Source organism: Cololabis saira, chromosome 2 (assembly GCF_033807715.1).
Source record: "Cololabis saira isolate AMF1-May2022 chromosome 2, fColSai1.1, whole genome shotgun sequence".
Taxonomy (NCBI): domain Eukaryota; kingdom Metazoa; phylum Chordata; class Actinopteri; order Beloniformes; family Belonidae; genus Cololabis; species Cololabis saira.
This window is the reverse complement of record NC_084588.1, coordinates 14,227,048-14,239,267: the sequence shown is the minus strand read 5'-3', so window position 1 is coordinate 14,239,267 and position 12,220 is coordinate 14,227,048. Positions and strand designations below refer to the sequence as shown.

Sequence of the window (12,220 nt, the reverse complement as noted above, 5' to 3'; positions counted from 1 at the left end):
ACTCCTAAGAGTTTAGTGTTAAAATGTACATCCCAAGCAGCTGAAGTGACATGGTGCTGGTTGGGTTTATAAACTTTATATCGTTTTATATAATGTCACGTGATGATGAGCACACAAATTTAAGAGGAGAACTTCACGATGCTCCACACATCTTCAGACATCGAGCTGAAAAGTCCAGCGTCGTCATGGTTTCCAGACAAATATCACCAAGACGACTGGAAACTGTTGAACAGCTGAAACCCTAAATTCAACGAGGAACAACACAGATGTGAAACAATGAGTATGCTCTATTCCCCAAGAGATTCAAAATAATTCAAAGGAGGGATGATGTAACGATAAACGTACGTCTCACAAGAAACTGTCCTCAAGTTTGCCGCCACCATCAAATTCTACATTTGTTCATATTTTATTGATAAAATACCCATTTTGGTTGACAAGAGGTGTATGTTCTCTCATGAGCAGTCGAAAATGTTAGAAAGATATATTACAAATAAAAAGATCCAGACCCCAAAAGACAATGATTGATCACTCCCACATAGACAACCACTGATGAACAGAACAAACTTCAGCATACAAGCCATCTCGAATCAGCTCAACTGCACACAATGAGTTTATAAAATGATCAGATGTTTCTCAGTTGAGGCCTTAAGCATTCACACAGTTCCTCCTCATCTGCATCATGGTCCCACTTGGACGGAAGGAGGCCGTCAGACCGATGACTGAAGACCACTAGAAGCAGCGTTACCGCAGGAATCAGGAGGCATCGCCGCCTGGAAATCTAGATGTACCGCTGGCCAACTGAAGTTTGTTTTGCCGGTACATCTAGCTACCACCCGTTAGAGCTTATTACGGTAACTACGCCCAAGAGTCATGGAGGGCCAATCAAATCAGTTTATCCTTGTAGAGACTCTCTTGGCGGGTTTAACGTGATGTTGTAATCTGGATGCAAACAATGGAGATGGCTGCAGTTGAGGAAGAGCAACTGATTTAATCAGCTTTCTTTCCAACAGGCAAAAGTTTAATTTACCTTTTACAAATTCTTCTCCTGTTCGCACCCCCACCCAACATGTTAAAACTTTAGTTTTAGTTTCATTTCAGTGAATAATTGAGTACTTTTACTTCTTGTTTAGCTTGTGCACCTTCCTGTCCCCACAATCACAAAAACCAGCCCAACTAAGTTTGGACTTTTGTCCCGCTTGCCTTTTATAACAGCAGCGGAAACCATCAGACTCACTGCAGAGTCTGATAGAAGCATTTAGAAAATGATGTGAACTGCCACAAGAGAAGAGTGTGCAGTCGGAACGTAGTTAAGAGACTCCAGAAACTGAACAGGAGTCTCTGGAGACAGAAAACTCTCTGGAAATGTCTCCAGCTTGTTTGAAATTATTTATAAGGTGTAAAAATGTGAATAATTTGGCCAGGAACTGCAGTAAAATCTATTCACTTCTGTGTAATGAATGTTATTCAGGACTGGATTTTATCAGCATTTCTGCAATTAAGTCATATAGTGTAACAATGGAAGAGACAAAAACAAGAAACATTTACAGATGCAAAAATCCCAACCACACCCTCTACCTGATGGGCTCTGAAGCTCTCTGCCGAAGTGTAGTTTTTCCCACAGTCCTTGCAGGTGAAGGGTTTCTCGTCCGTGTGGCTGAACTGATGCTTCTTCAGGTGTCCAATCTGATAAAACTTCTTCCCACAGGTGGAGCATCTGTAACGCCTCTCCCTGTTCTCTGGATGCCACCGAGGCGTCTCCTCGGCAGGACACGTGGCCACGGTTGCCTCTGCCTCACAGCGGGACGTGTTTGAAGAAACCACGGCGACCTTGTCACGTCTCCTGCTCGGTCCTTCGGTCTGTTTGGGAGGGTCATGTGGAGCGGGGAGCCGTTTCACCCTACCGGTCAGACAGTGAACCCGTCGGGGTTTAGCAGCCAGACGGGAGCTGGAGCGGACATGAGGAAGAGGAGCCGGGAGTCCCTGGGAGTCCGTCTCTCCTTCTGCAGAGTTGCACTCTGAGCGTGTGTCCTCAGTTGTGGCAACGCCATGTGAATTTCCAGGACTCCACTCAGACAGGATATTCTTGACTCTCCTCTTCCTCCTCTTGATGGATCTGGGAGGGTTTCTGAGTAGTTCCTCATCCTCCACGACCTCCTTCTCTTCTGCCCCTTTTTGAATGGTTGCGTCTCCGGTAACTACTGTCTCTGGTGCTGTTGTCCGCTCAACGAGGTCGTCTGTGCAAAGAAATAAATCAATGCATAAAAGAATAATTGTCATCATCAGAAAAAACATAAAATATAATTCAAGTTTGCATATTAGTTGTACTTTGGCATTCTAATTTATAGTTTTGAATCAACAATAGTTTTAAAGCCACTCTACGCAGTAATATCTCTTCTGACAGTGTGGGGACGGCCACCGTCTGACTTTTGACTCACTGGCCGAGTGGAGTGGTAGGTTAAATAAATCCACCGGCCAACCAAATGTTTTACCGGCCAAAACAATGAACTGCAACAATGAACTGAAAGAAGAGTCCAGAAAAAAGTTGAAGCAAAATCATTTTTAATATCTTGATGAATGACTGCGTGTGTGCGGGATACAGATGTCCCAAAACAGTTTTATGTACCATTATCTCCCTTTAACATTGGCGGATACCTCATGTTTAACACCCTGCGTGTCGCCTGTAGTTTTTACATTAACTGACAGAGGGTGGCGTGTCGAGCTGGCCCCGCCCATAACTCACCTCGGAGGTTACACTTAATCACAGTCAAGTATAATGTAAACAGAAGTGACGCAGGGTGGCGGGTCATGGGTGGGTTGACGACGAGGGGATGTCAGAGAGCTCCTCATCCTCAGAGCCAATCGGCTTATTACAGAACCGTAATCTGCAACTGGCTGCTAAAATGACAGACCGCGGCTTTGCAAGACACGTCATTCAGGTCAGTAACGCACTGAAGATCCTCAGAAATAAATTGTTGGTTTTTTTCAACAAACACAACAGCAGGGGTGGCAGAGGGAGACTGTTGCTTATATTTGTGCAACATGTTATTCAGCGTGGATCCGCCACCCGCTCCATTCCCTGCATCATCCATCTCTTCTGATGTTTGTGAAGCCAGCCAGACAAAAAACACCTAATGGTAGAAATGTTGAACCGCCAGTGCGGCAGATAACCTCGACAATTTACCTGCACACAATAACATAATAACACGCGGAAGTCAATGTGTCTGCCACAAAGCCGTATCAGAAGAACTGGACAAATAGTTGTACATTTTAACATGGAGGACAATGCAGCCTCTAGTGGTCAGCAGAGGAAATGCAACTTTTTATGACTTCATTGGGTTCATTAGTGGGGCTCCTGGTGCAAGACACAACAAAATCCATCTCTATTAGGACAAAGTGGCATTACAAGATGTGCCGGACCATCCCCTCTGTACTGTAGTGGCCGTTTTGTCAACACAACCGATGTATACAGGGATTAAAGCAAAAAAAATATTTTTGACTGAAATTTTTTTTTCATGCCAGTTCATATTCCCCCGCCATCTATGCGCTGCACCACACTTTAAGAATGGCCCCTTTTCTGCCGTGCGGTCGCTTCCCAGAAGTTTCAAGTAAAAAAGTCAAATGCTGTATTAGCCCTTCTGTTTTCTAATACAGCATTTAAGGTGTAAGAAGACTTTAACCAACACTATTTAAATACTCGAGACCAATAGCATTTTATAGGAGGAAGGTGATTTTGAGTAGTTTTATTATTGTCAGTTTGCTTTTAATTTATAGTCCACATCAATTTGTGCAGTCCTCTCATTAAAGCCTTAGGCCTGTTCTCCTAGATCTGAGTCAACCTGGTAATCTCGCACTTCTTCATCCAGTTAACCGGCTGCTCTGATCTCACTGCACTTGGCAAGGCTTTGGCCAAGGTGATGAAACATCCTGGACTGTTTCATGGACCATCAATGATGGTGTTAGTGCAGACAAAGAGATGATGATGTTATTGTTGAGAAGAAGGTTTTTCAAAATCGCGTCAACACCCCCCGTGGGCCTTCGAGATGCTTTGTTTTATTAAACAGTGGGATTCCCCTGGTCCGCACCAGTTCTAAGTTTAGCTGCTAGACGCCGGCCGAGGAATACGTAATTGTTACGTAATTGTGAATTAAAAGTTGCGTTCCGTATTGAACCAATACAGACACATATTATGCTCTTATTTATTGATGTCATAATCTACATGTGAAGGTCGGAAAAGTTGAATATATTGCAAAACTTAATTCGTAGTAAATTCAACTAAAGGTGAAACAAATATTTTATTACCCATATTCAAAGTAAGATACTTCAAGCCTTTATTTGTTATCATTTTGGTGATTATGGCTCACAGTTTATGAAAACCCCAAATAAAAAATCTCAAAAAAATTGATTTTATGAAATCAATAAACAATTCAACCATCAAAATGATAACAAATAAAGGCTTAGGATATCTTGCTTTGAATGCATTGAGACTGTAATATATTAGTTTCACCTTTTAAATTGAATTATTGAAATAAATTAACTTTTACACCATATTCTAATGTTCCGACCTTCACCTGTAGGTTATATTCTACATCTGGGCTGATGTGGACATACGTAGCATAGGAGACTATTTCAGTTACTGGTATGGTTGTCTGTCTGTACAGTCGTGCAAGTCCAATGCTATTAAAGCACTTTAAACTTTAAATTAAAGCATTTTGTTTTTTCATATAAAATAAATATATTTCTATGCAGTTTAGAAGTTTTGGGGATGTCCCTTTTTTTGGGGCATGTGCTGCTGAAATCAGGTGTTCCTTATTTCTATTTCTGAAAGGTGGTAAACCTAGAGGCGACCTGCCGGGGGCCCGCGTTAACGGGTCCCCGACGGGCGCCGCAGCTGGGGAGATCCGCGAGAAGGGCCCGGCGCGCGTCCAGAGCCGCCGCCGCCATCCACTGTACCCGATCCCCCCCACCGGTCCGCCTTGGGCGCGGCGCCGGACACCGCCCCGCATGAAAGACCCCCGCCCGACGACGCGCAAACGCCGCTGGACAGAGGCCCCGTGCGAGGCGGGCCGGACGACCGCGCCTCCGGCGGCGGGGGGAGGAGGGCGACGGGGCGACTGCTCCCCCAGCCCCGGCTCGAGCCCAGCCCTTAGAGCCAATCCTTGTCCCCAAATTCCAAAGTTTCCCTTACTGATCCAACACCGCCTCCTCTGTTTTTGATTGGCTAATCCAAGGCGCTGGCAGCTTTATTGGTTTACAACAGCGTCAGTTTAATGCCTAACATGATTTAATTGGCTTGTCTAAACTGTACCACAACAAAACGCACAGGCAAAGCTCTTTTTTTTTTTTTTTTTTTTTTTTTTCTTCTTCTCTCATTTTCCAATTGACGGAAATCCGTCTAGAGACGGAGAACTTTAATCCCTGTGTATATGTCCCCATGTAGTCAGAAGTGGTGTTAATATATAGAGTAGCTTTAAAGGTATTGTGACATCATTTTTAACATGCTTTTAACACTATTAAAAGTCTTGGCCAACATCCCTCAAATGTGTCTAAAAGAGTGTAACAAGAAAAACTTCACTCTAGTACTCTTTTCCTGGCTTTTTATTACAGTGTTTTTTTGCGCCGTGAAAAATGCTTCCTTTTGCCCCTTTCCTGTCAATCATTGCTCCGCTCCTCCTCCAAACCTCCTCCTCCTCCAGCCATACGCTCACAGCGGCGTCGGAGAGTTAAGCCGGGAGCGACAGGCGAAGCATGCACGGAAAAGCAGGAGGGCGAACCACAGCAAACAATCATAAAAATAAAGGCATGCAAGCAGCACTGTCCCCTTAACTTAAGTCCAGTCAGTGGCCGCGGGTCTTCTTAGCAGTTTTCCTCCGGTGATTAGAACAAAAGAGCCTCTAAACAGCTCTGTGTTAAGCCTGATTTATGGTTCCGCGTTAAATCGACGCAGAGCCTACGCCGTAGGGTTCAGCGTACGGTGCGCGTCGCCGCGTAATCCTACGCCGTAGGTTCTGCGTCGGTGTAACGCGGAACCATAAATCAGCCTTTATGGTGCGCTGGAGAGGAGAGGAGGCAGGGAGCTGGGTGGAGGGGGCGGTGATTTAGCGGATCGTTACGTAACGGCCCGCCACCAAACCACATGCGCCGTTTTTGCATAGTTATGCGGAAAATCCCAGAAAGCACACAATACACTGAATGTTAAAAGTTCGTTGTTTTTTGGGTGTAATTGATGTCAAGACACCCAACAAAACACAAAAAATCAAGAAAAATGTGTTTTTCATGTCACAATCCCTTTAAGTTACGGATTGCATTTGTATGAATTAAAACGACTCTAATCAACCTCTTAATGTTGTGTTGTTGCAATGATGCATATAATATAAGTTCTTGTTGATTTTCCTTCATCTGACTTGATTAATTTCTCCAGACTGCTCATGTTTAATGCATGTCTCGGGATTAAAAAAAAAAGAAACAGCAAAACAATGTTTGCAAGAACATAAATCAAACATGCAAAGTAACCAAACAACTTAATCAATTTAGTGAAGTACAGCTGGGTTTCTCATCAGAGGTGCAATCGTGAGGCAGAAAGCTTATCCCGCTTCGGTTTGTAGAGCCAAACTTCAGAGCGGAGAAGAAGGACCGTTAACTGCAGCATCTGCCAGAGGAGATGGATGGAAACTGTTCAATATTCTGAGGGGATCACAGCTCTTTGTCGAGAGCAGAAGATTGTGGATTCAGATCACAATCTAAAAGAAGTCTGGAGACTGTAGTCCTGAGAGTCTTTGTGAACACTGCTTCTCTAAAAATGTCAAATTGTGATCCACTTTGATGACAGTTTCTTTCTTGTAACACAGAAAGAACTTACATGTAACTAAAGATTGATATGCATGAACACTCTCCTTCGCAAAGTCATATGTAAAACAGGCATGAAATTAGTTCAATGTCAATTTTCATCTGTTTTCAGGATTTTTTTTGTTTTCTAATTTTCCTGCATATTTGATCTACATGGTACCGTTCAAACAGCCCAATAAAAGCTGAGACTGTCCCAGACTGAGCTCGCTGCGACTCTCCTTAGTGCAGCGATGTGTTCTGTTGGCGTCACCTCTGCTAAAGGTCTCAGGATGTAAAGTAGCCTTGTTGTGAATGTTTTTATGCACCTATCCCAGTGAAACTAAAGGTGCAACCCCACTACCGGACCAGTACCATGCCCAAGCATGACAGATTTAGTTGGGTTGAGCATCGCGGTTCCGACTCTCCAGCACAGTTGGGAGAGCTGTGCTAGTGTATGTGGGGAACGACATGCATACAACGTGTGTATGTCATGTAGTTGTTGGCAGTGCTTTGACAACATACTGGTGTAATTCCGGACTGAATCTGCCCAGAAAAACAAACGAGAAAAACCCACAAAGTCAGTAGCATTTTCATCTATTTTCTCTCTTGCCTGATTCTTTGAGGCCTTGCTTGCTTCGACTAAACAGGTGCTTAATCTAACGTTAATGTGCAGACTGTAGTCTCCCAGGATCTCGTCCACACAAACAAAGAAGAATATGATCTCGACTTCGAAGAAAATGGACGGAAACATCTTTGGTTATGGACATTATTGTGGAATTATTTTGACAGCTGTTGCAAAAAAAAGTCAACAGAAGACAAAGGCAGCGGCTCATCATTCAATGACCGACTACGTCAGATCCGGTGATGCCAGAGACTGGACCATCTACATGTCACTTAACAGTTTTTTCTAACACTAGTTGCTTCCGTTACACATTTCTATTTGCGATACTCAAGTTCTGCGTAATTCTAGAGGTGATGGAGACTCGCTCAATGACATCACAGGTTTCTCTTGAAGCTTCCTTTTCCTCCTCCTGAACGGGTGGAACAAACAGACCTGGGCAGGTGGATGAAACACACCCACTTCTTTTGCAGTCACAGTTTGAAATTTCAACTTGGAACACTTAGCTGATGATAAACTATGATGTTAATCAATATCACTTTAAAAATTAATTTTGATCATATCAAACATCCTAAAACCAAAACGAGTGTTGCCAGACCTGAAACGGGGGCTGCCAGTCACAGCTACCGCCTGCTCTACCAGGTCCAGCAGACCTCCACTTGGGAGCGTCCTGAAACGAACCGCCGTGGTTCCTTTGGGTGAATATTTGCGATGGAAGCTACTGTTTTAAACCTCTTTTCAGGGACAAAATCACAAATGCTGTATTTATCTGATGAATCATTAGCACAAGCTGCTTTCTCCAAACTTTCTAGATCAACTCACAACCAGACACGGCGGCATGTCAGCAAAATTAACAAACAACAAAACATATTCTCTTTAAAATGTGAATAATTATGCTCTTTTGGCTCTTTAATTAGAACCCAGAAGTCAATACAGTGCTAAATACTAAGTAACATGACAGCTAGTCATTGGCTGAGCTGGCTGTCAATCAAAATTCCACACCCCTTACTATACAGAAATTTGTTGCTCGATATTATATCTGATGTGGTGAGAAAAAAGTTCACTTCTATACAGTTTTTTCAATTTTTGAAGCATATAAAAATGTTTATTTCAGCTGTTAATCTGGACATTTTGAAATAGAGTTTGAAAACAAATATAAAAAACCTGGTAAAATTGTTCTTTTAAGGTTTTCAAGAATTCTGTATATAAAACTGGCCTTTGAAATTGTGTTTAATGCTGGAATCATTTACCAACTCAAAAAGAACTTATACATGATGAAAAAACGTCAATTTAACCACAATTACATGGTAACTGTGACTGCTAACTCTGGTTAGAAGTCATGTAATTTTAAATATCCAACTTACTGATATTCATATTTATGGATTTGTGTTTCTGCTGGAAGATTTTGTTATTTCACCAAATTTTGGCATAAAACATTGTTTGGCTCTTGTTCCGATTCATTTACGCACATTTATACGCAGATACAAGTTTGGCAGCATTTCCTATAATGTGAACACCTGGTGTCGGTGCCGGTCTTCTGTCAGGATTTCTCTTGAGTGCAATATATTTCATTGCTTCTTTTTGTTCTTTCATCACTTCTTCTCACTCATTTCGGTGCCACTTTTATCTCCTTGTTACTATATTCTTGCCAACATAACAGTTTTTTCCTTCTCTTCATAAATCCAATTATTAACACAACAATTTTAACTTCCCTGCAGGGATCAACAGCTTCTGATCTTATTATCTTTCATTTAGTATTTCTAATTGTTTCGAAGATGCGTCCATGATTTAGAGGCTCAATCCCTTTTCATTAGCGCTACGAGAGCCAGAGTTTAATAAGATGTCCTCAGTCCGTTGCTGCTGGCGCTTTTCTGCTGGAAGCTCCTCCTCAACATCCCATCACTCACAGCACATAAAAGCGCCACCGCAGGACCCGCAGGAGCGGATTAGCGGGGCTGGAAAGCATCTTATTCCTCTTCCACGCTAACAAATGTGCTGCTGTGATGGTGTTTTCTTGCTTTCATTCAACCGACGCATTTTGTGACGACGAGAAATGACTCCTCCACTAATTGGCCAGCTCCAGCTTTCATTTCTATTTTTTCCTGCTGAGTGGAGGTTTTTCTTCATCAACCTCTTCATTTTATCATGAAACGAATCGGTGAAGTAACTCATCTACTCTGTGTTAAATAAAGGACAACTCCTTCAACTATAACTCAGACTGTAATTACAAAACCCTTGGTACAGTAAATGAACTTCATAGGTCAAAACCATTGAAAATGCACTCATGAGCAATGCATTTTATGAGGAGGAAAGACAGATTCTGTAAGCACAATGGGAATTATGCGTAATTTATTATTGTAATTACAATTTGAGCATCTACATACACTTGAGTTGGAAACTAATTTCCCTACGGAGACAATAAAGCACATTATCTTCCACTAATGAAAATAGTCTGAGGTCAAACGTTCCTCCGGCTGCTCAGTGTGGAGAGCAGAAAAAGACAACAAAAAGGACTCAGTTTTGACGAAAGCTTCATACGTTTATCTGAACTGTCAGTTCACATCTGCTGCTGCTGCTGAAGGAGGTTTTCCTAAAATACAAGGCTTGTTTCTGAAGGAACATTCAGCAGTTAAAACCACCCCAGGTCTGTTATTAGACTGTAAAAGAGTGTTAACATTTGTTTGGGGACAAAAACGATGAGAAACACAGCAGTTTTAAGTTGGAAATACGAGTTTGCAGCAAAACAACAATTTTCTTTTCCACAGCTGCTTGGTGCTTACTCAGGATGAGGGATTGTATCGAAGAAAAGTTTTGAAAGTGCAGCCGCTAGAACAGCCGAGCCTCGCTCCGGGTCGGCCTGTGTCTTCTCAAACTAATCAACTTTGCCTGAACCTCCACAGGGACCCGATTCTGACAATCCCAGAGGTCACATAAAGGTCACAGCCAACTGTCAGCTTCCCATCAGCGCTGGACCGGAGCTGCCGTACCAACTCCAGCTCAGGTAGAAGCTACGCGTGTTATCATATTTCTGTAGTGACCGCAGAAATGGGTGGTAATGAGGTTAGGTATGAGCTAGTCAGCCTTAAACGGGTAACTCGTCGTAACTGTGGTAACTGTTCTATCTGGAGTTGGGTAGTTATTGGGAGTAGGTGCTGGTTGCTGGTTCTTCATGACCGCGACATGCAAGTTCGGGGCACTCTGACATCACTCAGTAGCCAGTGAGCCACGAGATCTCATCTATGAGAGATATTGATCACAAATAAATGTCTTTCCTTTCGTTGAAGAAGAACTGGACACAGATGACAAGAACCATCCAGATGGTGATGAAGTCCAGCAGGTTCTGTGGTGGTACGGGGGTTGTAGCAGAGTCCTTGAGACGGGTCATGTCGGTGACAGCAGCGTTAACGCAGGAAAGCAACATGGATCAACACACCTGCCTTCAAGATAACATCTTTTCCAGGGACATCCGTGCATTTTTCAACGTGAAGATGCGAATCCGCCTCCCTGCAAACGCTACACAGCATGACTGAAGAGGACGAGGGTTCTGGTACTGGACTGGCCTCAGAACTTGTGACAAGAAGGACTCTATATTATTACACACCTGAAGAGTGGGATACAATGCAATGGAAACTCTTCATCACTCGGTTTCCTCAGTGCCAGACGGACTTTTAATTGCTGTGATGAATAAAAACATTAGAAATTGGCTAAAGATTAACTGTCCCGTTGTTTTCTGTTACGATTCTGGAGTCTGACATGAAACATTTAGAGATGTCCTGATATCACTATTGAGTCCTGGGCTTTGACGTGATCACTGAGGCGTGACCCTGCAGCAACTTGAGTGTGATTTATGTAAAACTGTCGGTGTCGTTACCTTTGAGTCCAGCCGAGTCTCCTGGTTTGTCCGTGGTTTGACCTTTTCCCACAGTGTCATCGTACAGCAGCAGCTCTGTTCCTGGCTGGATGTCCCGACACGCACGCAGACACACGCCCGCGCACTCGCCGCCACACGCCTCTCCGCAAACGCACTGCACTGCCACGGTCCGCTGGGCTCTGCATCGCACTCGACACGCAAAACTACGCAGAAACAAACAGATGGAAAACATCTGATCAGCAGGAGGCTCCGGACAACGTCACCGCATCTGGGAAATGAGATGAAATAGACATAAAAAGTCTATAAAATGCAAGTGAGGCAGATAATCGGGATAAACAACATTTTTTATGTGAGATTGTGACACTACGTTTCCTCAAGGCACGCCACAGGAGACCAACATGAAGGTACTTTTTTTTTTTTCCCTGTTTCAGTCGATTGGAAAGAAACTGGGGCAGTTTTTAATCAGGACACCTCCGAGTACGAAGCCCGGAGGAAGGAGACAACAAGGAGTTGCAGATGTCGCAGATGCAGCCAGCAACAGAGGGAGAGCACAATAAAACGACAGCAGCTCAAAGCATATTACACCCCCAAAAAAGAAAAGAAAACAAACAGAAGACTTTATAGAGTAAAGACATTCTAATAATACATGAAATGAAGTGCAACCTTTTTCCAGGTCTTGAAATTCGGTTCATAAATCCTCAGATGAACTTCAACACGTGGGATTACATGAGATATGACAGCATTTCAAATCAATTGAAACAAAACTAAGATAAAATGATAAAATTCAGAAGCAGGTGTAAAACGCTAAAAACGCCCCATGACTCAACACTTTCAGCCGCGGTACCTTCAGCTCATCATTTTCTTCGTCTGCCCGGGGGAACCTTGATCCGTTCGTCTTCACCGTGTTT

At 43.2% G+C, this 12,220-nt stretch overlaps 1 protein-coding gene across 1 annotated transcript in view; it reads right to left on the bottom strand.

Annotated features, from left to right (window-relative positions):
• Positions 1-12,220, bottom strand: part of znf408 (zinc finger protein 408) — a 43,898-nt gene that overhangs the window by 20,365 nt on the left and 11,313 nt on the right. The window contains exons 4-5 of the mRNA XM_061709052.1: positions 11,313-11,515; positions 1,576-2,234 (exon numbers count right to left, since the gene is read on the bottom strand). Coding sequence (XP_061565036.1) covers positions 1,576-2,234; positions 11,313-11,515 — 862 coding nt within the window. The remainder of the gene's footprint in view (positions 1-1,575; positions 2,235-11,312; positions 11,516-12,220) is intronic.